Genomic DNA, 24,502 nt, shown 5'->3' on the forward strand with positions numbered 1-24,502 from the left:
GCACACCCTGCATAACTGCACACTCCCCGTGCCAGCAGAGCAGCGCCCTGCATGATTGCACACCATGCTGGCAGAGGGGCACTTTGCACGCCCATCATGCTGGCAGAAGCACACCCTGCACGATTGCACACCCATCATGCTGGCAGAAGAACACGCTGGGTAATTGCACACTCACTGTGCCGGCAGAGTGGCACCCTGCACAACTGCACACCGTACTGACAGAGGGACACTTTGCACGCCCATCACGCTGGCAGAAGCACACCCTGCATGACCGCACACTCACCGTGCTGGCAGAAGCACACCTTGCACACTCACCGTGCTTGAAGTATTGACACTCTCACTGTCCTGGTGCTACCGAGGCGTGCACAGGGCAGCGGGGCTTGTGTGCTAGTTGTGCCGGAGGCAGCAGGGTTTGCGCACTTACACAGCTGGAGGCAAGCACACTGCCACAGCTTGCACACTCACACAGCCGGAGGTGAGCACACTGCCACTGCCCCGTGCACGCAGCCTTAGGGCAGGAGCAGGCTGCAGAGGTCAGAGGCTTGCCCGAGCGCGGGGAGCAGCACGGGTGGTGCAAGGGAGCAGCACGAGCAGCACACGCATCACCCCAGGGGCGGGCGTGAGCAGCTGAATGTGTCCCCGCAGCCTGGGAGGTGCGGGTGTCCCCCCCCAGGGTGCTGGCTCCTAGCACCCTAGGGCAGCGGCCCCACCCCAGCCTCCTTTATGAGGTGTAGGGGAGGAGGCGGGGCCAGCTGGGGCCTTTTAACCCACCCCCCACCCCCCCACCCCCCCCCCCCAAACAGGGGTGGGGGCAGCTCTGGGGGCTGTGTCGTGCCGGCTGGGTGAGGGCTGGTGTGTGCTTTGGGGTAGGGGGTCTGGGGGAGGGAAGCTGGGGGATAGTAAGAGGAATTCTTAGGGCTTTGTTAGGTGTGCATCAGCCGGGTGATGGATCTTTTGCACTTAAAGGGTTATAGGTTGTCTCTTTTCACCTGGGAGGCTGGGGTTCCCTTCCTGCTTAACGCAGCTGCTTGGCTTTGCGCTCTGCACCGTGCCGAAAGCGCCAGCGTTTCGGGGGAGACCCCCGAGTGCTGCACGGAGATGTGAGCTCTTCGGGGTGACGTTATTTCTGCTGCTGTTTCAGTCTCTCAATGATGCGTTCTGCCTCCCTGCAGGTGGGAGGTGAGGGTGCTGCTGTGGGGTGCTGCACGCCCTGCGCAGGGCGGTGCTTTAGATGGAAGACGTTTAGATGTAGCCCTTAGTGATGTGGTTTAGCGGAGGCCTTGTTAGCGTTAGGACAGAGGTTGGACTAGATGATCTTGGAGGTCTCTTCCAACCTAGACGATTCTGTGGTTCTGTGCTGCTGTGGGGTGGGCTGGTGGCAGCAGATGGCCCCCAAAGCCCCCTGACACCCACAGAGCCCAGCAGCAGTGGGGAGGGCCCCAACCTGGCCCCGCACAGGGCTGATCGCGGGTGCCTGGGGTAGAAGAACTGGGGTAAGACCAGGGTGGGTCCTGCTGGTGTCTTCCTGGCCCCGTGGATGGGGTCTCCTGGACCTCTGCATCACGTGAAGTTCTGCAGCGGTGCCACCAGTGGTACTGGTACCTGCTCCCCACCAGAGGGGACGTGTAACGCCCGGAGCAGTGCCCGGTGTTTGTGCAGAGGCTGCGGATGTGCCAGGTCCGGGCTCGAGGGAGGGAGCTGCTGGGGCTGCCAGCATGGGTGCGCAGCCAGGAATGGCCCTGACTTGTCTGCAGGCACTCGCTGCCTTGACACGAAGCGAGGCGAGTCAGGGCTGCGCGAGGTGAGGCTGGGAACCCCATAAAATTCCCCCAAGGTCACATAACAAGTCGGTGCATCCTGTACCTCCCCAACTAGTAACTCTGCCTCTTAAACACAGTGTTTAAATGATCTGGAAAGCTGCTCTAGTAGAGTTTAGAAGCAGAACAATAATGCTTCAACAACAACCAAAAACAATTTTGTTTTAATTACAAAAAAAAAAACTTAGGGTCTTATATATTTTTCGGTGTCGGGCTTTGCATGCCTTCCGCGTTACCCAACTGAGAAGAAAAAGGAATAATCTTTTTCCAGCTGGGGTGTGGGCACGAGGGAAGCATGTGAGGCAGCGTGAGGGCCTTAATCTCAACGTGTCAGGGCTCTCCGACCAGGGGAAGGTGCTGGGGCTGTTCTCCCCGCGCTCAGCACCGCTGGGCCGCGAGGATCTGGACGGCTCTTTCTGCTGAGTCACGGGGGTGTGCATGTCTGATCCACGTCCCTGCAGTCCCTCAAGGGCTGTGTCTTGTTCCTGGAGCCTGCCCGTGCAATAGACACGTAAACTGACTTTGGAGAACCGTGCCCAAATTGCAAATCCATGCGTTTGGTCTCAACTTGTGGGAAACGGAGCCAGCTGAGCTCTAATCCCCTTCTGAGTTGCAGACTCGCACGCAGAGGCTGAGCTGCTGGGAAAGGCTGGTGGGAGGCTTTGGTCTGCTCGGGGCAGGAATGCCGCTCTCCTGCTGCTCCTAACGGCGTGCGAGCACGGCTGGGAAACTGTGCAATGCCCGGCTCCCTGCCGCGATCTCCATGGAGAGGCTTTAAAGCACGGCGAGATGTCACAGCCCAGCCGGTTCCCTGCTCCGGCACCGTCTGCGCTGGTGGCCGTGCCCTGGGGGCGAGTCTGGGGGCTGCATCTGCCCGGGCTCCCCCAGGAAGGGGTCATCTTGTGGTCTGCCAGCCCACGATAGCGTCTGGAATTGGTTCAGGAAGACCAGTCCTGTCCCCTGGCTGGAAACCATTTTGCAAGCCATTAGCCCGCTTCCTTTTTTAGGTGAAGTTTTTAACGGCCAGGTTGCAGAAAGGATCTGGGTAGTGCTGTAATGGAATTACGCTAGTGCAGAATTTGAATATTTATTTCAACTAGGATCATTGTGGTTTTGCAAAAGCCATCCTTAATCTGAATTAAGTGACTGAAATGAAGCAGCTTGCAGGCAGATAAGGCCTTGGGGACATCAGGCTTAAAACCACCGTAAGCCAGAACCCATCACTCAGTTGCAGTTCTCCAGTTCCCATTGCAGGCTGGACCTGAGAAATCAGTTTACCTTCCATAGCACCTGCTGGGGAAAACCTTGCTGCAGTGCAAAACACCTGTGAGGAAAACAAGCCCCATTTTCCAGACAAGGAAGCAGATTTGGAAGCTTAAAGCTTTCCTTCTTAGAGGTTACCTTTATAATTTGTTAAAAAAATAGTCCTTTTTTTTTTTTTTTTCTTTTTTTCCTCTCTCCAGCTAGTAGCAGGGCAAAAGGGATAGAGGGGAAGGAAGAGCCTGGACTGAGCTAACAAGTGTCTTGTTGCGTGGTGTGGTTTCACATCAAGGAGGTGGTTTTGTAGCAAACCAGCAGTGGATGTGTGGTGCGTGGGCAGGCTGAACAAGGGAATCTTCTGCCACTTGCTGCCCCTCTGACGCAGACATTCAGCCCATGGTTTTGGCCCTGCAGGGTGAAAAAGAAGAGAAGCTGGGTGTGGATTTGATTATTTCTCTGTAGGAACTTTACCAGGAATGCCCATGCGGTTCTATCCCTATGAACAGAGGGAATTGGGCAGCAAGACACTGTGCCTTTGCTCTTTCTAGATATGATACTCAGAGCATCTTTTTATTTTCAAGTGCAGTGCCACCAGGCTTGCATGGGTGGGTCCTGGGCCAGGACAGGAGGTGTGGTGGCAGCCCTGCAGGACTGACCAGGGAAGCACTGCTGCTTTACTACAGTCCACCAGCTGATGCATTTTATTCCTGACTCACCTTTACCAGCAGATCTTCTAGATGGTCAGGCTGTGGTAAGAGTGGCTGTGCTTGAACATCATTGGGACCAGTTAATACTTCCCAGCCTGTGATTTCCTGGGTACTGAAGGGACTCAGTGCCTGGTGACCTGAGAAAAATTCAGGCAGGCAAAGATGAACGCTGGCAGATGGCTTCAGAAAGCCAGGTGCCATTCTCCCTAATAATTCCTGCTAGGAAACAAAAGCAGGGAGGTCCCTTCTGGTTTTGTCCCCCTTGGATGATGAAACAGTCCCATTAGAGGGTGCTCAGCTGCTCTGCAGTCACTCCCGTGTTCCTGCTGCATCCGTGCTGCCTGTAGGAAGAGCTGCTGGTCCAGGACTGGGCTCTCGGTGCTTGCACTGCGAGTTCAAATTCAGCTTGTTCCTCATCACAAGGATGGATCCCCCTGTAGCATGAGTATTTATTTCACAATTCCCAAAGCAGTGAGATTTTTCACAGATGTGCTTACCCTGGGAAAATTCTCCAATCAATTTATAGCAGGTACTTCTTAAATTCTTTAAGAAAAGAGCCACTCCCTTAGTTTTTTTTTCAGGTCAACAGAAACAACTGATGCATGTAAGCCTATCTCATGGTGCTGTGTGTTCATAAAGCAAAATTTTTGCCCCCAAATAACTATTTCTACTTTGTATTAATTTGACTGTACCTTGTACTTATGTAGTTACTTATACCGTAGTAAGAGAAGGGCTTTGACCCTCAAAGCTATAAGGCTTCAGCCGCTTGTTCCAACCTACGGTGGACCATCCCTAACCAACACTTGTCCAGCCTGCTTTTTAAGCGCTCTGGTGCTGCGGGTTCCACATCTGTTTCTTTCCTTATTGAGTTTTCCCCTTCACAACCTCTGTCAGAGAAGCCTGTTCTTAAATTGGCTGTTTGCCCTTGATGTACACCGGAATGCTTCCCAGATAAAAAAAATAAATAAAAATCTGAGCTTGTCTGCCAGAAGATCCCTCCTGCAGTTTCTCTGCTAAATCCAATTACCAGGGGTAGAAGCCTGGTAAGGCAGCAGCTCTTTGCAGAGTGATCTCTGCTGCTGGCACGAGCCACCTGAGCACCCTGCTCTGCTTCCAGGTGAAGCAGGCAGGTGGAAGAGGTGAGGCCTGTCTCTTCAGCCCTTCTGACTTCCAGGGCTTGAGGCAAAGCTCTACAGGATGAGGAGGGAGCCTGGTGCGCCTGTGTTTGCCCTGGGACACGCTATGTTGTCACTTGTCACCTCCTTCCCACAGGTGTCAGCTGCCCCAGATGTTCCTCTGAGCATGCTGACACTCACCTGGTGCTCGTGTCCCTACAGCCCGAGGTGTGCAGATAACCTCGGTGGGGCTGCCTGCCTCGGGAGGAAGGAGGCTGCTTTTCCTTTCCTTAGCTTAGAGCTTAAAATTGGGTGAAATGAAACCTTCACGGCTGCCTGCAGGTGGGAGGACACTGCTGAGGCTGGTGAGCCCTTGGTGGGCTGGGACCGTGAGGGTGAGAGCCAGACTTGAGGAGACTTCAGCCCCTAAACAGTCCTATGTGCCTCTTCCTTCCCAAAGTGTGCTTAATGAAATACTGTTTCAGCAGCGCCCAGCTGGGACAAATAAATATATTTTTAACCATCCTGAACCAGCAGTGCTGCGGTTCTCCCTCACTCCCCTCCCTGAAAGCCCCAGGGAAGCAAATCTGCGCTCATTCCCCTCGGAGAAGTCTCCTCAGAGACAAAAAATGAGGTAAAAGAGGCGGGAGGGCGGGACGGGGCCGACCACAAAATGGCGGCCGAGGGGGAGGGGGAGGGGGAGGAGGGCGGGCAGCGCGCGAGCGCTCCCTGCTGGGCGGGGCCCCGCAGACAAAAGCCCCCCCCCGCAGCACCGCGCACGCGCTCACTCTGGGAGGGGGGGGAGAACAGGGAAGGGGGGGGACAGTGCAGGGAGGGGGGAGAGGAGAGCAACTCGGCGCATGCGCACTCCCACCCTCCCCCCCCAGGGCGGCTCGGCGAAGGTTCCGGAGCTCGCGCGCGCCCCCCCCCTTCCCGGCCCGCCCCCCCCCCGCCCCCCCCCCCCGCCGCCGCCGCCGCCGCCGCCCCCCCCCCGCCGCTGTCGCTTCCCCAGCGCGGCTCCGGTGCGGACACCCGGCGGCGGCAGGTAGGGGGGCACCGGGCTTTTGGGGGGGGGGGCGGGACACCCGTGCACCCCTACACCAACGGGCACGGCTGGGGAGGGGGCTGCGAACCCCCCCCCGCCCCCCTCCGGGTCCCCGTTTACCGGCTGCCAAACCGTGAAACGGGCGGAAAACGGTAAAATAAAATAAAAATAAGCACCGGTGGAGATACCCGGGGGGGGGGGGCACGGCGGTGCCGGTTTGCCCCCCCCGGTGGTGGTGCTGGGGGGTGGGGGGCGGTGCCGGGTGTAGGTTTTGGGTGCCCCCCCCCCCCCCCCCGCCGTGGGGGACGGAGGGTTTTTTTTATTTTTTGGCCGTTTTTGCAGGTTTTTGCCCCAATTTCCTGCGGCAGGTGGGGCCCGGGGGGGGGGGCTGCGGCAACGAGGGGTGGGCTGCGCCTCCCAGCCCCGGTGCCATCTTCTGCAGGCTGGGTGTGTGTGTGTGTGGGGGGGGGGGGGGTCGGGAAAAAAGGGGGGGAATTGGTTAAAATGGGTGAAATGATGAAAAATCCTTCAAGGGGGGGGGGGTTGGGGGGAAAGGGAGCTGTCCACGCCCGGCCCCAAAACTGGGGGGATCCAGGCGGTGTGGGGTCGGGTGTGTGGGGGGGTTGCGGTGCTTTGTTGGGTTTGGGGGTGAAATTTTGGGGGGGGGGTTAAGGGGGGGGTCCCAGCCCCCGAAACCTGTCAGGTTTTGGGGTGCTGGTGGCCAGCCCCGGGGGTGCTGGGTTGGGGTCTCGGTGCCACGCTAAGCTCGCCTCGTCTCCCCGTTATCCCCCCGTTACCCCACAATCCCGTTATCCCGTCCCAAAATCCCCTTATCTCACCCCAAAAGCGGGGCAGAACGCAGCCCCCACGCCCCGTGCCGTGCTTCTCCGCCGGGTTTTTCTTTGTGTTTTTTTTTTTTTTTTTTTCCGATCCGGGGGGGAACTTCGCTCACCGTGCGGGGCGGGAGCCGATTTTTGGGGTGAGGGACGGGGATCGGCGCCCGCACGCGGGTTTTGGGTGGGAAAAGCGGGTTTTTAGCACCTGGCCGCGCAGCCCGATGGCGCTGCCACCGCGTTACGGGGGATTTCTCCTTCCATCTGCCGGCGGTGCTGCCGGGAGGATCCCCGGGCCGTGCCCCTGCACCCGGTGAAGGTTTCCTTGCTTTAATCTTCCCTGCCGGCACCTCCGATTTGCCTCGTTTTAGGGTTTCCCTTCTGCGGTGCATGTTTTTCCCCATTTTTTTCAAGGTGTGCAATCAAAATCGTGCTCGGCTGGGCGTTTACGGGCTGCTCGTAAGGACCATCAAAGCGCCGTTTTCGCTAGAAACGAGAAACAACCTGACCCGTTCATAACCTTACCCGGTTTCGTTCCGCCTTGATACGCAAAATATTTGGGATTTTTTTATTTCCAAGGCGTGCAGCTAAGGAGAAAAGCGAGGTGCTGGCCCGCTTCCCCGCAGCACGTGGGGGCTTTTCCGGGCAGATAACTCACGCCTGATAAAAAATAGCGTTTTTTCTCATTATTGCCCTCGGTGGATCAATGGTGTTCGGGGGATGGTGTTGGCTGTGACATCCCCCAGCGTTAGCAGAGGCTGATGAATGCCCTGGGGGACGAAGGCTTGGATTCGAGCCTTTGGGGTTAAGGCGTGGGCAGGGTTTGGGGTTTGACACCCGGTTCCCGTGCGGCGGAGCAAGGCGATGCTGCCGGGGCTGCTCGGGGCTGCCCTCCACGAGGCCGTGTGTAAAGGAAGAGGATCTGAGGACGTTGGGACACAGAGCTTGGACTGGGAGGGCTGCTGACCTGGGTTTGCTTGGTTTAGGGGTTATTGGGCTGTCAGTGCGTGCGTGGAGCCCGGTGCCGTGGGTCTGTCGTCGTCTCGTGCAGCAGGATGGTCGGGGTCGGCCCCTGGGCTAGGGCAGGTCCGTAGGATTTAACGGGGGCAGCGCGAAGCTCTCCTGGAGTCTTCTGAAGCCTTTACACGAAGATCTGCGCTCTCCGAGGGCGTTTATCCGGCCCTGCTCTGTGACAGCTCGCTGCTCGGCCCCAGCTTTCAGGTGAGCTTGTGGAGGTCCCAGCGGGTGGGACGGGGGGACGCATCGGGACGTGGGCTCTGCCTGGGGGAGCGAGGCTGTCACCTGCTCCAGGAGGGGCCGGTGGCACCAGGGTTGGTGTACGTGCATTTATCCGTAGGTGGGATGAGGACAGGACCCCCGTGTGCCCCACCGGGAGCTCCCCAGGCAGGGGCCGGGGCCGGTCCTCGCAGGTGACAAGGGCACCGTAGGGGCCGTAACCCGTCTTGGCTCTGCCTCTCGTTACTCCCCCCTTTAAAACACTGCTTTAAGTGGTTCCAGACCAAGCCTCCAGTTTGGCCTCCCTCGCCCTGTGCCGTGGCCTCGCTGCCCTCTGCTGCCAGCCTCCTCCTGCCCAAAGCCTCCCGCACCGACTGCCCCTTCCCACCACCCCGACTGCCCCTTCCCACCACGCTCAACAAACCCAGCTGGGACAAGCGACCGCATTTTTAACTATCCCAAACCGGCAGTGCTGCAATCTCCCCTTATTCCCCACCCCGAGAGCCGCGGGGAAGCAAATCTGTGCTCGTTTCCCCAGGAGGAGCCCCCTGAGAGGTGAGAAATGGGGGAAATAAGGTGGCACTGGCCCTGCCTTGTCTGTGCTGGGCTCGGTGCGTTTCACCGGGGACGCTCGATGCACGCTGGCGAGGTGGGTGCCTCAGTCAGCCTTCGGTGCTCCTCTGCCTCGCTCCTAAAGCGTGCGTTTTTGCATCTGCTCCATCAGCTGTAGGCCTGAGCTTGTCCTGGGCAGAACGAGCTGCTTCTGCCAGCCCAGCGCCGGTGGTGGCTCCGCATCCTTTGAGGGAGCGCTGCTAATTTAGCCGTGGCGACCTGGCAGCGCCCTGCCGCTTGATGGATCGGTCGAGAGAGGACGAGGGCTGGCTCCCACCCAGCTCCCAGTGTTTTCCAGTCTCCTTCCCCTGCTGGTGGTGGGGTCGGGCGGCTAGCAGGCTGGCTGCAAGTAGGTGTGGGGCCGGACTGGGGGCTGGAAGCTCGTGGTGGACCCGTGATGCTCGTGGATGCGTGGTCTGGGTGATGCTGAGAGCACGTGCGGGAGCTGCTGGAGCTCGGTACGGGCGTGGGAGGGCCGTGGCTGTCCTGCTGGCTGGGTTTGTGGCTTCCAGACCACCTTCGTGGTCTGGAAAAGCGCTGCCGGCCCTTCCTGGTAGAGCACAGCGCGCTTCCCTGGCTGCACGGGGACACGGGAGGCTGAGGATCAAACCCAGGGCTGGTCGCTCGTGTGCTTGCCCCGTAGTCGAACGCCGTGAAAAGGAGGTGATGGCAGCAGTACCTGGAGCCGGAGCACCGATCCTTGAGGAGCTGAGCTCCTGCTCAGCTTTGGGGCACGAGCAGCCCTCGATCCCAAGGATTTGCCCCAGGGCTTGGCAGGAATAGCAGAGAATCGTGGCCCTGTAGGTAACCTATTCTTTTTTTTTAAGATGGGCGCAGCTCTGCCTTGAGGGGCTGAGTGGATCTCAGCCTTTTCTCGTGGCAGGATGGGTCCCCTCCATCTGCGAGGTGGAGCTTTGTTTCACGCTGAAATCTGCTGCTTGTAGGCTGGGTTTTATTTTAAGTGCCTGTGGAAAGCATATGCAGTTTACCCCAGAGTCTGGAGGAGATGGATTTGCGCCTTTAGACTTGAGTGGATTTTCTTTGCAAGTCTAATGAGCCCTTCGTGCTCTCGGAGCATCAAGCCACTGATTTATTTTATTTTTTTCCCTTTTCCTTTCCAAGAAGTCCGATTAGCAGAGGCAGTCGGTACATGCAGCCTGGCTCCCGTTCCCAGTGCCTGCTCTTTAAATACCTAAGGAAAAGCAGCGCCAGGGGATACCTTCTGTTGAGCTAACGGGGTCGGTGCTGCAGCTGGGCTGATTATTTCCATCCCTGCAGCCTCCCCTCTGTACCTGCCCTGACTCCTTGCAGAGCAGCTCCGTGTCGCTGCCTGCCCACCTCCGCCTCCGTGCTTGTCCCATTTGGCAAGTCCCGTCAAAAATGGGGAGCTGGGATGCTAAAACCACTCGTGTTCGGGTTTTTGAATAACGTCTGGGGCTCTGAGCCCCCGCGGTGCCGAGCTGCAGGGCTCTCTGCTGCTCCTGAGCATCTCGGGGCACGGCTCCCCACCAGCTCCTGCCCGCCTGGAGGTGCCCTATGGCGTTCCCACGGGTTTCATCGCTGCGTGAGGTCGCTAGCTGCAAAACGAAATTCCTCGAGGTGTTTGTAAACTGCTCACATCTCGGGAAACCTCTCCCGTGATCCTCGAGCAGTGCCCAGCTCAGTAACGTGCGCGTTTGTGCCGGCCTGGGGCCCATTTTGCTCATTTTTGCTGTCTTGTATCGGGCAGAAGCGCTTGGGATGCGCTTTTGAGTCTGAAACTGGTGCAGGGACACATCTGGCCAGCTGGGCACGTCCTCGATTGAGGAATTAAGAGGAGAGGCAGCGGACAAAGCGGTGGGCAAGGATTTGGTTTCATGGCTGGCCACTGCAGCGGGGCTGAAAGGGACGTTCCCAGCGGTGCTGAGACACGAGGTGGGTGGAATGGGGGCGAGAAGAGGGCCGAGGACATGGAGTCAAGTGAAATAGGGGCTGAGGAGCGATGAGCAGCCTGTCTTCAACCTGGGTGCCCGTGCTGGGAAGGGGCTGTTGGACCTCAGCAGGTCCAGCAGTGGCAGGGGTGCGAGACCTCGAAGCGGTCGGCAGCGGCTGCACCCCTGTGGCCGGGCCGAAGTTGTGCTTGTGCTGGGCTCTTCGATGACAAAACGGCCCCGTGCTGGTGTGTGGGGCTCACGGGGAGCGCGTTCAGGGTGCGGACTGGTGGGGCGAGCAGAAAGGCGTTCCCAGGAGGAGGGATGCCCCATGGGACGAGCTTTAAGAGGTCGGTTTGTAGCTTTGCAGCCTGGCAGGAGGAGCCTTCGGCGTAAAACGAAAATACGACCTTTACCTGAAAACGCCCCTCACCGTGGTGCGGGCAGGGGTAAAGGAAACTCGACGGAGCGGCGCAGACGGGGCTCGTGCTCCTCTCCCACCTCGTGCAAAGCGCTGGCGGCTCCGTGCCGCTGCCCGGTGTTTCGTTACCCTCCCGCTGCAGATCCCACGTGCGATGGGGTGAGCGGCTGGCACCGAATTCCCTTTGGGGTTTGAAGGCGAGGACTGTGATGGGGCTGGATTTGCAGGGCCAAATCACGTGCCCGATTCACGTGCCCGAAGCTGTAGCTTGTGGTGTTGGGGAGCCCGGGGCTGGGAGGTGCTCCCAGGGCAGAATTTGGTGGTTTCAGCTCAGAATTCGGGGGCAGGCTTTACCCCGAGCGAGCTCTGCCTTCTGAAGTCCCCTCTTTTAGCGTGGTTTCACCACTGCCTCGTTGCTGCCCCCGTTTTAAGAAGCCACTTTTAGGAACGGACCTCTCCAAACGGGACAGAAACCCCCGTGCTCTCCCGTGCCTTCTGCTGGTGCGGAGCGGGGCAGGCAGAAGCAGCGGGCGATGCTGGGGGGCGCAGCCGGGACCCAGCACGTTGGGGACGGACGGGGCTGGCACCGGGGCTTGGGACCTGTCCCGTGCCAACGGCAGCCACGGGGCCCTGCGAGGAGGAGGATGACCAGGAGCTGGGGCAGGAACCGGCCCTCTTCCCGTCACAAACCTCACCCGGCAGACCCAGACCCGGGCTCTGCAGCGCTCGGGGAGCCTCTGGTGCTCGGGCAGGAGCTGGGGGGCTGCGAGCACCCCGTGCCCAGCTCCCTGCAGGGTGCTGACGTGCTGGGCTGGGCTTCCAGCGCCGGCTGGTGCCGGAATCTCAGCTGCAGCAGTGCTGAGCTGCTGGCAGCGCATCCTCCTCCCGCGGACGGTTTTGGAGCCTGCTTTGGGTGTGTTTTGCCTTTTCCCTGCTTCAGTGGTAGCTGAATTACCGTGCCTCTTCCCCCGGGTTCCTCCAGGCTAGAGGGGAAGAGAGTTGTAAACGCTGGTTAAGGTGAAAGCGCTTCTTAGCGCCTAATCTCCCCACTATGTCAGTGCTTTTATGGTGCCTCATAATAGGGCTCATTGTCAGGGCTGTCTGAGGTCCCTGCGCAGCTCCGAAGCCGGTTTCCTTAGTGACTCTGCTCAGGCACTGCTCCGACGGAGGGGCTGCTCGCTCCCCGGGCTTGTTTGCTCTTCCAGCATCCCAGAGCCTCTCGGTGCTTGCTTCGAGTCCTGAAATGGCAGAATCCCGTCCTCTGTGCTCGAGCCGTTGCACCTCGCTGGTGCTCGTTGCGAAATTTCTGGCAAGCTGCAGCCAGCAGGAGCGAGCTGAGCGTGCCGGGCGATGCCGAGGAGCGATCAGCAAGCATCAGAAGGGTTCGGGGGCCGAGCGAGGACCACCAGGTGCTGCAGGCAGGAAACACCACGGACCCTCACCTCGTGTGCCCATGGGGTTTGCTTTGCTGCAGCTCGAGCCCGCTGTGGGAGCAAAGCCCAGCGTCGTCCGCCGCAGCCAAGTGCTCCCTGCCTCCCTCGGGGGGGCTCCAGGTGTGCCCAGAGCCTCTTCTAGCAGCCAGCCTCTGCTCTGTGCCGCAATAAAAAGAAGCGCGACTGCAGTACCGGCACCCTGTTCGTTCCTGCCTTTGTATTGGTGACCCGGAGAGAGCCCTGACCTTACGGAGCGTGAATGGATCCTCGTAACCCGAGCCCAGCAGCAATATTATTTTAAGCAAGAGGTAAGGCTCCCAAGCAGGCTGTCCTGTTGCGCGTGTCAGACGTGTGACAGCAGAGCTGCATTTAGATGGAGGGGGACGAAGCCCCTGAGGACACTGACTGCACCTCGCTGATTTTTACCAAACGTGCTGGGGAGGATGGAGCCCAAATCCTAGACGTGGGGCGAGCTTAAACGTGGACAACTCCAACTGCTCGTCCCCTGGGCCCCTAGATGACTGCCACAGGATGAAATGCACGCTTGTTCTGGTTTTAAACCTCTCGTCCTGCAGCCTTTGGGTTGGGAAGGGGAATAACGGGGCTACCGCTCGGGCTGAATTTAGGGCCTGGCTTCCCACGCGGAGTGTCGCTGTTGGTGCCACCTGCACATGCTGTTGTAAATCTGTTCATCGGCTCGAGAAAGGTAGAATCGAGGCGAGATGAGATTGGTAGCTGGTCATTGTCCCGAGTGGCCCTCATGGGGTGAAGATGAGCTGAAGGGAGACTCCCAAGCACTTGATTTTTACGTGCTGTTGTTCATCCTACCTCACTTAAATATCCTCGTCTGTCGCGTGCCTCAGCACGGTTCCAACTGAGCTCCCTCCCTACAAAAAATCAAGGCACAGCGCAGCTTCGGGGGCTTTTCCTTTTGGAAATAAGAGCTCTGGCTGTCGAGCTGTGCTGCAGGATGCCCGGGTGGACGTCGCTCTGTGCCGTCACACCTCTCACTGCTGGTGGCGTGCAGAGGTCGGAGCTGGAACCAGGACCCGTGTCCCCGATGTCCCAGCGCAGTGTCCCCAAACCTCTCCCTCCGCCGGCACACCCCGCTTCCTGCCCTCTTTTCCTGCTGATATTTCTTCTTCCAGATCTGGATTTTTTTCTGTATTGATCTGCTTACTGCCCCTTCTCACATGGATTTAATAACCAACCCAACCCTGATTTTAGTAAATACCATTGTGCCGATCTGCCTTGGTGTAGAGCATTTAGGGGAGCGATTTGTTTCTGCTGCTCTGCAACAACATGACAGCGACGACAGAAGCATGGTGAAGTGCTGGATGAAGATCCTGTTGCTTGCATCTTTTGGCCTGGAAGAAGAAAGGCTGAAGCACACTCGCTTTGGACCTCAACTGTAATTTTTCCTGGTAGGGGAGAGCAGAACGATGCAGAAAAGCTGGACAGAAGCTAAAATCTTCCTCTGGATGCCCTGCGTAGTGATGGCTGGCGTGATAGCCCCGAAGGGCTGTGAGCTCTGCTGTGCTCCTTTCTTCTACGGCGAGGCAGCAGTGTGGAAGAGCGCTGACTTTTTCCCCTATAGGTATAGGGACAGCCACAGTGAGGTGTCCCGCTGCCTTCCACTGCTTCCAGTCCTCTGTGGGATGCTGGAGCTGGTCGCTGCGGGGCCACAGGGTGTTTGGTGCCCACTTTGGGTATCAGGTGGCTCACGGTGACGTCCTGGTGAGATGAACACTGGTGCTGGTCTGACACAAGACCGCGGGGGGACCTGTGCTGCCACAGCAGAGGAAAGGGGGGATTTTTGGGGCCAGCTGATGATAACGCCTGCTCCTGCGTGCCCTAGGCCGTGGTGGCGTGGCGGCACCTGGAGCAGACGGTGCTGTCGTCATTGTTTTCATTTCTAGCTGTGTGTTGGAACGGCTCAACGTAACAGAAAGGCCAGCCCGAGGAGATGGCTTGAATGTTTTCCTTGCCCTGAGAAAATCTCTCGCACCCTCGTGGTGTCCCCAGCACCTTCCTGGCTCCATCCCGTCCGCGCTGGCTGGGATCACACGTCTGTAGGCTAGGGCTGTGGCCCGGGGCGTCTTTTAAATTCAGTGTCCTCGTTACTGAACTGAACATTCACCGAACTTCTGCCCAGGCTGCGCTGTCAGGGCGCAGCAAGCGTCAGCGCCGCGAAATCAAAGCGGGAGGAGCGGCTGAGATCAAAGCGAGCAAGCAGCACGCACGCCTTGTGTCTCGACAGCATCTTTCCCAAAACCTGGTGCTGGGTGTGGCTGGATGGCAGCTGGACGGCAAGATCCCTGCTTCCCCCTCCGGAGCTGCAAACCCGGGGCGAGGAGCTCGCGGTGCTCAGTGCCACGCACAAATCCTGCTTGTGCGGGGCGTGCGCGGGCGTGATGGTGGCCGAGGTGGAAGGCGACAGCACCTACCCGCATCTCCAGGTCCATTTACAGGTGCAAACGAGGGTTCCTTCTCCTTAAGTCGTAGTCTGGCTGCACGCAGATCCCGTCTGCTTGGTGTCAGCACCACGGCACGGAGCGAGGCAGGGGAAGGGGCTGGTGCTCAGCCTGCTTGGTGCTCGCCCTGAGGCTGCTCCCGGGCAGTGCAGGATGTGGCCCTGCCTGGCTCTGAGCACCGCAGCGAAGGCAGGAGGCAGCCAACTCCTGCTGCAGCAAAGAAAGAAGAGACTCGGGGGGCTGGCAGGGGGGTGGCCGCGTGCTGCAGGGAGAGCCCTGCCTTCTCTCCTCGCTGGGGGCTCTGCGTTTTTTGGCACCTAAATGCGGAACGGTTGGACTCCTCGGTGCCGATGGGCTGTGCCCTGTGCGGGTGACCTGAGCCTGGCGTTCCCCCCGGGCTGCGGACATTTCTCTAGCCGGTGGCTCTGGCGCAGCAAATGGATGCTGCTGTACGCGTGCCGCTACAGAAAGCCTGCGGAGAGACCAAATTAGCAGGAGCTGTGGCTCTCAGACCGGCAGTCGGCTCTGCTGGGTCCTACGGCACGCGGCTGCGCTGCGGAGCAGTTGTAAAATGGAGACGGTGCTCGGGAGCCTGCATGAAGGTGAAGAGCGGAGCTGCTGTCACGGAGCCGCTGCTCGTGGCCGGGAGCACCCCGAGCGCCCCGACCCGGTGCTGTGCAGCACCGTGCACCTCCCCGAGCGCACAGCTCCGCGCGGCCCCGCTGGCTCAGCACCAGCCTGGGGTTTTAGCCCTTGGTCCGTCAGCCTTTCCCGGCCCTGGGACGTGTCCTGGTACCCGCTGCAGCATGAAATCAGTCCTGTCATTTTGTTCCTGACCTCATGTTAAGGAAGAAAATGGTGACAGCCACGAGGAACCTCTGGCCGTGCCACTGGTCCTGCTCGTGGTAGATTGCAAGCGTCCCCGAGCAGATGAGCCCCGCCAGGCTCCTTTTGCCACCGACAGCTGTGAGAAAGGGATCTCACTTGGCTGCCATCGCAGGAACAGCCTTTATAATTGTTCCACGGGAGTGACAGAGAAGAGGGCGGCAGCTGCTGTGCGGTGGGATGATGTCTGCTTTCCTTCCTGGGGCAGCGCGGTGCCTCGGGAAAGCAACTTCTTCCTCCCCACGGTGCAACTTGCAGCCGGGGGACAGGAGGCTCCATGGGGCAGGTCCCAATTCATAAACACTCCAGCAGCATTTTGGGAAACTTTTCTTTCCCATTTTATCCCCCCATCCAAGCACGCACCAACATGGCTTTTGTAGCTGGAAAATAACGCGCCCCGACCGCACTGACCGCTTATTGCAGCGTGTGGTATCACAGCGCGTGGTAACAAGCGCGGTACTGGGAACGCTGGGGCTGGATTTTTTCTCCCCTTGGCCATCCGAAGGGGCACTTTTCCTCCCCTGTCACATCCCCTTTAGCAGCAGCGGGCGGATACATGGATATATGGATAGATGCCCACAGCGGGCGGTGAGACCGCAGGAGCAGTTGGCTGTACTGCCATGTGCTGTCATCCAGCCTTTCCTGGGCACGTGGTGGGACTTTCCAAGGGCAGCACCGCGGAAAGATGGCACTGCCACCTTTTTTTGTTGGTGAACGCCAACTGACACAGGCCCGCGAGCCTGCAGCAGCAGAGATGCTCCGATTTCCAACCGGTCGGGCTGAGCCCGGGATGGGAAGAGTCAAAGGGAATTAGCTGGTAAATAAGATCTTCTGCCTTCCCTTTGATCCGCTCTACGCGTTCAACTGCTTAAAGGCTTCCCAAGAAAGCAGGATTTTGGGGGAGGAAGAACTTAGCTACCCACGGCCCATCTCGTAGCTCTGAAACGCACGACGGCAAGATACTCCAGCAGGGGGCTGGGGCGAAATCCGAAGGCAGCCTCGTAAATCCCTGCAAAGAGGCTTCCCCTCCTCCTATCCGCCAGGAGCCCGCTGACCAGCTAGGGCAGGCTCCAAAACTCCTCTTGCTTCCTCTTCTGCCGTGTAAGCCCCTCTGATCGGAGCCCTAATCTAGCTCAAGCCACTGGACTCGGAGGCAGCCCGAGCTTCGCATCACAGTGCGGAATGAGAGGGGGGATCCGGGGCGCTGGCGCCCTTCAACGCCCCCCGTGTAGGCGTGCAGGGCTCAAGGGGGCTGCGGGGGGGCTGCAGGAGGCTGCTTTTGGCTGAGTCAGGTAAGGCAGGAGGAGAAGAGAAAAAGAAAGGTGGGAAGGGGTGGTGGGAGCTCGGCACGGAGGCGTGCGGCTCCAGGCAAGGCGAAAGCTGGGTCCTGGTGTCCTGGTGGTGTCCATCGGGGGGAAGTCAGGGAAGGTGACTTCCCGGCGGTGTCTGCCAGGGAAATCAGGGGCGATGACATCCGGGTGGTCTCCATCAGGGGGAATTCAGGGAAGATGACATCCTGGTGGTGTCCACCGGGAGCTTCCTGATGGGAAGATGGGGATGGCGCTAGGTCTGCAGCAAACTGCACCTCTGGCAGTTAACACAAGGTGCAGGGTGGGTGTTCCTGCTATGCAAAATACTTGTGTGTGCTCCTCAGGCGATTCCCAGCGGGGGCTGTGTTTGTGGTGTCCTTTTATTTGGGCAGGTAAAATCATTTCCCATCTCCCAAGTCTCGCTGCTCGGGCTGGGGCTGGAGCTGGGGCCGGCTAATCTGCTCTCCTGATTGCCACCCTGCGTGGAGCCAGCTGCCAGAGTGGGCCTAAGCTGATTCGGGATGGCAAATTCTGTTAGTGTAATTCTCAGAAATGCCGAGGAACTGGCCAGCACGAGTGGCCCTTGGCTTTTCTCTGGCCACCGGCGTGCCCTGGAGACCTTTGCCAGCTGCTGAGAGCTTGCAGGGCTCTGGGCGAGCAGTCAGGTTCGTAAGGGATGGTTTCTGACGGTTCCCTGAGCTCTTGCGTCTTTGAACCCAGCTTTTTTATTCCCTTTTGACCCAAAGTGGTGTGCGTGAAGCTGGTGTGAACACCCTGCTGGGATGAGGGTCCCGAGCCTCAAAGTTGCTCTGCCGTGAGCCCAAACCCACTGCACGTCTGCTTCGAAGGGGTCCCGGCCCCAGGGAAAGGTGTCAAATTCCCAGGCCTCCAAGCAGCCGCCTACACTAAAACATGGAAAAAACATGAAAAAACAGTGTAGAAAAATGCGGTTCTGAAACTATTTCTATTGCAGCTCCCTCCTGCTCCTCTAAGAGGCATTTTTCTTGTCTTTGAACCTGGAGGAACTTTTCGAGCCTCTTGTCTAGAGAACTCGAAACTCCATTTAATTCCTCAGCTCGCTGCGTATCAGACAAATAACAAGGTCGCCATCCGTATTCCTTCATCTGTCAGCTTCTCGGAAAAAAACAGCACTTGGAAAGGTACACAAAGGAGATGAAAAGGGAGTTGCTTATGAATTATGAAGAGCCTTTCAGGCTGATGGTATTTCACGGGGCTGTCACTCCGTTTTAATTGAGTAATTCAGATGGAATTGTGCTTTTCGAACCCCCCTGCTTGCGTTTGATCACCTTTCAGAGGTAACACTTACCGGATGGCTGATGTTTGTTGAATTTTCATTTTTAAGTAGCACGAGTGGGCGCCTGCTGCCCTTGCGGGGTAAGCCCCTGGCAGCAGAAGGGCTGCGGGGACGCGGCTCCGTGCCCCTTTGTGACAGTGCTAATGGTGGCACCTGGAACACACTACGCAAACCGAGCGCCGCCGAAACGCAGCTGCGTGGTCCCCAGCACCTGCTTCCTTCCCCGGGCCACTCTCCGTGGGGTAGGTGTTTTCCAGCCCTGCTTTTATTTACCTCTCACGGCGAGGAAACCTTTTGCCGAGGGATTAAGGCTTCGGGCTGCCGGACCTAAGTGGGATGTAAAGCTTCCCAGGCTTTGCGCGCTGCTGTTCGGCCTGAGGGGAGCAGGATGAGCGCTGCGTGTGCTGTGCCTTCGCTGCTGGCCCCGCAGGAATCGCAGCACCAGACCCTGCAGCACAGGGGGCACGGGGCAGGAGGAAGGTGCTGCAGCGCCGAGAAGTTCCTTACCAACACCGGGAGCTGGTTTGTGCCCTGTACACAGGGCTTCGGCGTGCTCTAATGGGAAACTTCTTGCATATTTCGGTCATTTATTGATTTAATTTTCTTTTGTAATCCTGGTTTGCATAGGCTGTTCTCCTCCCCTCTTTGTGAAACAGTGCTTGATGGTGGAGCCCTCTTGGAGGGAGGAGGTGCTGCTGCGCTGCCTGGCCCCGTTCTCATGCGTGCGGGTGGTGCTGGGGGCGATGCCAGGAGCCGAGCACTTGGCTCCGCTCAGGCAGTGCCACCCCAGCTCTGTTTGCATTCCCTGCGGCTCAGACCACACCAAACCATTTTCCCGACACCTTAAGCCTACTCTAGGAAATACGCTTGCAGACCAGGCGATGGGAGAGGAGCACTGCTTTCATTTCTGAATCATATCAGGGCGCAGGACGATGCCAGGGATGTGGCTCTGGCGCCCCGGCTCCCGAGCACCACGTCCTGCAGAGGAATCGAGGTCAGGCTGGTGCCGAAAGCTCGGTGCGAGCCGCACAGATGGCGGTACAGGAGCTGCCACGCCGAGCAGAGAGACCCCACTGCCAGGTCTGTGCAGCCTCCTGGGGGAGTGCTGATGGCGCTTTCGGCATCCTCGCCAAATCCCACAAGGAAAATGAGGTTTTTCTCTGTTTAAATACCTTCTGGACCTTGAGCTGACTCTGACAGCTCTCACGTCCGGACCCCAACTCCAGTGATGTTGGTGGCTGTAAAAGCTCTGCTTCGCTTCTCTTCAGACTTCTGGTCCTGCAGGCTTTGGGCTCTTTTGGGCTGGAAACTGCTTTTGTAGCCACTTCCACTTAGGCTTTTAGCCCCTACCATTTTGCACAAGAGCCCTGCAGGGACCACCCTGTGCCGGGCTGAGCCACACAACGCCACCGTTTAAACTCGGCAGGAGCTGCTCCTGGTTGCGGGAGCACTGAGCTTAGCCCCCAGCCTCCCAAACCTCCTCCCAACCCAGCTGGGAGCCCGGCACCACCGCTCCGTCCTCCAAAGCAGCTCCAGGAGCGCGATGCGCCGCGTGCCGTCCTGCGACGCCAATTGCTCCTCCTGCACTGGTGCAAACGGCAAACAACTGAATTCGAGACATTGGATTTAGGCTGAGGGACCTGACCAGTTTGCACCAGCAGAAGTGCTGGTGGGTGAGCTGGCACTGCCAGAAAGCGGCCGCTTTCTCCTGCTCCTGGCAGTAAAAGCCTGGCCCCGCGGTGCCTCCTCGTGTGCCTTGCTGCACAGCTCGAAACGGCTGCTAAATAAAGGCGCCTCCTCTCTCACAAGGCGGGCCGCGGGTTTGAAAAATGCGAGGTTCGGAGGAGCTGTTCATAATGGGGCGGGCTGTAGGGTTTCAGATAGTGTCCCCGAGAACGGCAATAGTTCTGCTGGAAATGGATAAGATGCTTAGGGGGGCTTGTGCCTTATCTGCCATGCAGAAGGTGCTGCCAGAGTTTATCTTGGGCAGCTCTCCTTGGTGTAATTAGTCATTACCGAGCCATTGCTTCAAGGTGGGGCTGTCATTACAGGGGTTTTGGAGCATCTCTCCCCTTAATGTTATGTTTTTCCCTGAGAGGGATCTCCCAGTCCCCCACTCAAGAAACAGATGAAACAGATCATAATTACAGGCGTTCTCTAGAATTCAGAGCAGTTCCTCAAATCTGCGATTCCCAGACCCTCTTTCTTCAAAAAGAAAAACCTGAATCCAAAACAGGCGCTTTCATAGGGCTTCAATTCCGTTTAGTCCTGGATTTATCACTTGAGTGAAAACCTGCAGCAAAGCCGAGCCGTTCCCCTGGAATACGAAGGGGTTTGCGGGCAGGACAGATCCGTCCCCACACCGCGTGCATCGCCGGCGCAGTCCCGAGCTTGCTGTATCCAATGGGTGAGAAAGAAAGGAGAGCGAATGAAGCTGAGCATCCATCGGAGAGGCATAAAGTGTCTTTATAGAGGCCATTCCTGCTGAATATGGCTGTACGATTATTCTGTGGGCTGCGTGTTTTGAATTCAGCTGGGAGAGCTTCGCAGCTTAGAGATAATGGTGCTGCTGGCTCCTTCCTGCTTACCCACCGGCTTGCTCTGCGTGGCTGCCATTATTTATTTACTTCTGTGTTCCCGTTGAAATTCCATCAGCCCTGCTGTGACGGGTTTAAATCTCAGCCTCGGAGGGCGAGCTGCAGGAAACGCATCCGGGGCGGTGCAGGAGCAGCAGCGCTCGTGGTAGAGGCATCTGGTGAGCGGGCGTTTCTCCTGCTGAGTGCACGATGCTGCTGGAGCCACATGGGAGCCAGGTCCCCGTCCATGCCCCTTGGCTCGTGCTGGTTCGAGGAGCTCCTCTTCTCCTCCACTGCCTGCGGGAGGACGACCTGCTTCGTGTGGGAGACGCTTCTGCTCCGCACAGCAAACCGTGCCCCCTTGCTGGCCAAATAAATGAGCATCCAGGGCTTCTCCTCAGCTGCAGCCAGGTTTCTGGTGCTCTCAGGGTATCGTTGAGTGTTTTTTTGATCCATCTTTGTGGCTTCTGGTGGGGCCTTTTTCTTTGTAGCAGAGCAGGCAGCTCTTTCTTTCATCTCTGCCAAATTAATGGCTGTATCCTCCCGGGCACGTCTCCACTCCTTTAGCTCCAGGCGGCTGAATCATGCTGTATGCACGGAGCTCAGAGGGAACGGAGCCTGCTTCTGCCTGGCCGTGAGCATCGCAGCGTTAAAGGCCTTTCTGCAGCGCTCAGAGAGACAGCGAAACCGGCAGCTTCTCTGAAAAACACCCAGCCCTTTCTTGGCGCTGAAAACCCCCAGCACAGCCGGTCAGCGGCACGCAGGGCGGCAGCCGGCCCCGCCGGCAGCACATCCACCGGCCTCTGCTGAATCATCGCTCGCTGCTGGCGTGCCAGGCTTGCACAGATGCTCGATGCTGTGCTCTGAGGAAAAGCGGGACGTCTGTGGCTGAGTCGGATGCCGTGCGCAGCACCAGCAGATGAGCCTCCGGCGGGGTGCGCGAGCTTGGTAGCTGTCAAGCCAGGAGTCCTCTCTGGATAGCGTCCCAGGAAATTCGTGTCCGGAGGCAAGACAGCACTAAATGTGTCTTTCCGGGGAGACTGGGAGAGAGGCTAAGTGCTGCTCTCCAAAAATCAGGTGGGAGGAAAGAGAGAAGGAGGCAGGGGGAGGAAGCCTCAGTTAAATCCAGCAGTGTATTTGTGGGCGGTTTGCCTCTGGGTCAGCAGTCGGGAAGCAGAGCTGTTGGTACCTGTAGAGGTTTAGTGAGCTGAGCTGGGCTGGGAGGGCCCACCAGTAGGGAGGGGGACGGGAAGCTTCCCCCATCTGCATTTTCCTACCAGCAGGCAGGACAGCCCATGAAAAAAACTGCTGAGCCCGTCCCAGGTGCGCGTTCGGGACAGAGGGCTCACTCCTACGCCTTCCCCTGTGCATACACAGCGAAGAGCAGCACATTGCCATTTCACACTCACGTGTTCATGCCCAGGCTGCCTTTGTCCTCTGTTTACTAGATTAATGTTATAATTTCGTATTTCAGTGCTAACTAGACCTGCAAATAGGATCAAGTCCCAGCCAAACGGGACCAGGATAGCATCAGTGTGATCCTTTGAGCCCCGGGAGGAGGGCAGCCATATGCCCAAATAATTAGGGATGTTCGTTTTTGATGGGTAGCTCCCCCTGAATTTTGGCAAACAGTGGATACTTTACTCCTTCCTATTTTATACCTCCATTTTTGCGAGCGATTTTGTTTCAGGGCAAGTTCTCGAACTTCCTCGGTACAGTTAGGTCAAGTGGCTTTATAGCTGTCAAAGGCAGAAATTCAGTTGCATAGTCATCTTCCCAAGGCTTAAAAAAAAACGGGGTAAGATCTGATTACTGGCATTTGAGCTTCCCTTGCTTAGCTCCATATATCCAGAGAATTTATTGCCAGCAAACAAAACCACGTGAGCTTGCTTCCTTGCTGCTGGTAACCGGAGCCCCACTGCTGGATTCAAGCGCTCCTGGGGGTCGTGGCAAACTCGCCATTTCCCTTAATAGCTGGTTATTAATCACTGCCAATGGCTGTAATTATATCAGCTATTAGGAAGTCAGCTAAACCCACTGTCTGTCCAGCTAGCGCAGAGGATAAGGAGAAACACGGTCCATGCTTCGCAGGAGCAGATGTTTGTTGGCGGCTTCGTTTCCTTGAGCAGCTCGATGCTCGCTGGAAAAAATAACTCTGAATTTTAGCACCTTTCTGCGTCAAGACGCAGTGCTGGCCCCGCTCAGGCCCTGCAGGAGGTGATCCTGGCTTTGGTTTGTTTGTGGGGCTTGTGGCTCGGCTGGGAATTTTGGCTTTGCCCTCTGAAGCCAACCCACAGGAACATGAGGGTTTGGACTGGCGCTGGACGGCAAGCGAGATGAAATAAAGACGTTCTTGTTGCCCCGTGCAGTTGCATTGTGCTTTCCTGGCACCTTCCGCACCATTTCCCAGCAGGCTGAACGTGAGGTTTGTCAGCTCTCCGTAGTTTTTCAGTCCTTCTCCCCTTTGGAAATCCCAACCACAGCCCTTCTGAGGGATGTCAGCGTTTTAGGCATCCCTGCCCCACTGCCAGCCAAGGCTCCTGTGGGAGAGCAGAGGCTGAGCAGTGCCCAGGGTCACCAGGATGGGCGTTTTGCTCTGGAAATCCTAAACACCTCGGTCATTTTGGTGTTGCAGCTGGGCAGAATTCACCCATTCCTTATGCAGACGGATGCAGCGACCAGAACACGCTCGTGCAGGAATAATTAGACCTTCCGTCTGTGCACAAAGAAAATTTGTTCCTTTACATGTCTTTTATGAAAAACGGGTGTTTTGTTGGCTCGTGTCTGTAGGTACATGGTTCGGCACCTTAGTGCTCCCTTTCCCCTGCCCTCCACTCAGTGACTGCAGATAAAATCTGCTCCTGGTGGATTTGGAGCCGCTTGCATTGGATGCCCTGGGGAATATTGCAGCACAGGTGTGAAACCCAATAGGCACCGTGTATCTTGAGCCCTGACCTTCCCCGAGCACGGTGATGGGGTTTCAGGGCTCATCAGAAAAGGGAACAAAGCAGACACCTTGCAGTGTCTAAAGAGATGGCTGGAAGTTGGTTGACTGCTTGCAGGAGGGTATTTAGTGCTCCTGAAGTTGGCTGGTGAACCAAAATCGCCACATGGAGCAGGAGGAGGGAACGCACCAGGTGAAGGCCTGCAGTGCCAGCATTTTCCTAATTCATGATGATTTTTTGTTCTCTTCCCCAGGTAACTGTGCTGAGAGATGGCGGAGCAGCGTCAGGACGTCCCCATGATGGAGGATCACGCAGCTGGCCAGGAGAAGCACATCCCCACAGGTGAGCACCTCCAGGAGGAGGTGGTGGAAAGGACCTGCCCTGGCCACTGCTGGGAGAAGAAAGAGCTAGAATTGGGGAGAGCAGGGCCAGCGAGGGGGTCTTGGGGACGGCTAGGAGGAGACCTGGAAGGTTGCCGCGCACCAGCGGGCTGCAGCCAGGGGACATGGGTGGCCCACAAGGTGCTCTGTTGTTCACAGCCGTAGGAAAATGCTGCTCTTTGATACCATTGCCCAGCAGGAGCAGAAATCCCTCTGGTATCTAGCCCA

The 24,502-nt window shown here is 57.8% G+C and overlaps 1 protein-coding gene and 2 long non-coding RNA genes across 24 annotated transcripts in view; 2 read left to right on the plus strand and 1 right to left on the minus strand.

Annotated features, from left to right (window-relative positions):
* Positions 1-1,987: 1,987 nt before the first annotated feature.
* LOC121059802 lies at positions 1,988-5,552 on the plus strand. Its single transcript, XR_005814645.1, has 2 exons — positions 1,988-2,328; positions 3,281-5,552. It is a non-coding gene; the product is annotated as an uncharacterized LOC121059802 (long non-coding RNA).
* LOC121059797 lies at positions 1,998-18,464 on the minus strand. Its single transcript, XR_005814639.1, has 4 exons — positions 18,386-18,464; positions 6,784-18,189; positions 3,794-4,218; positions 1,998-3,485 (listed from the first exon to the last, which is right to left on the minus strand). It is a non-coding gene; the product is annotated as an uncharacterized LOC121059797 (long non-coding RNA).
* The window catches only part of MAPT (microtubule associated protein tau), a 47,865-nt gene continuing 29,230 nt past the window's right edge, over positions 5,868-24,502 (plus strand). For 17 of the 22 annotated variants that reach the window (XR_005814598.1, XR_005814599.1, XM_040536619.1 and 14 more), the window contains exons 1-2: positions 5,868-5,944; positions 24,148-24,236. Coding sequence is in view for 20 of the 22 variants with exons in the window: in XM_040536619.1 (XP_040392553.1) it covers positions 24,164-24,236 (73 nt within the window). In the remaining 2 variants the exon portion in view is untranslated. Of the gene's footprint in view, positions 5,945-6,051; positions 6,097-7,860; positions 7,999-18,547; positions 18,616-24,147; positions 24,237-24,502 lie in introns of those variants that run through there. The other 5 variants (XM_040536632.1, XM_040536633.1, XM_040536634.1 and 2 more) reach the window with 3 other exon arrangements.

This window comes from Cygnus olor, chromosome 25, assembly GCF_009769625.2.
Source record: "Cygnus olor isolate bCygOlo1 chromosome 25, bCygOlo1.pri.v2, whole genome shotgun sequence".
NCBI lineage: Eukaryota > Metazoa > Chordata > Aves > Anseriformes > Anatidae > Cygnus > Cygnus olor.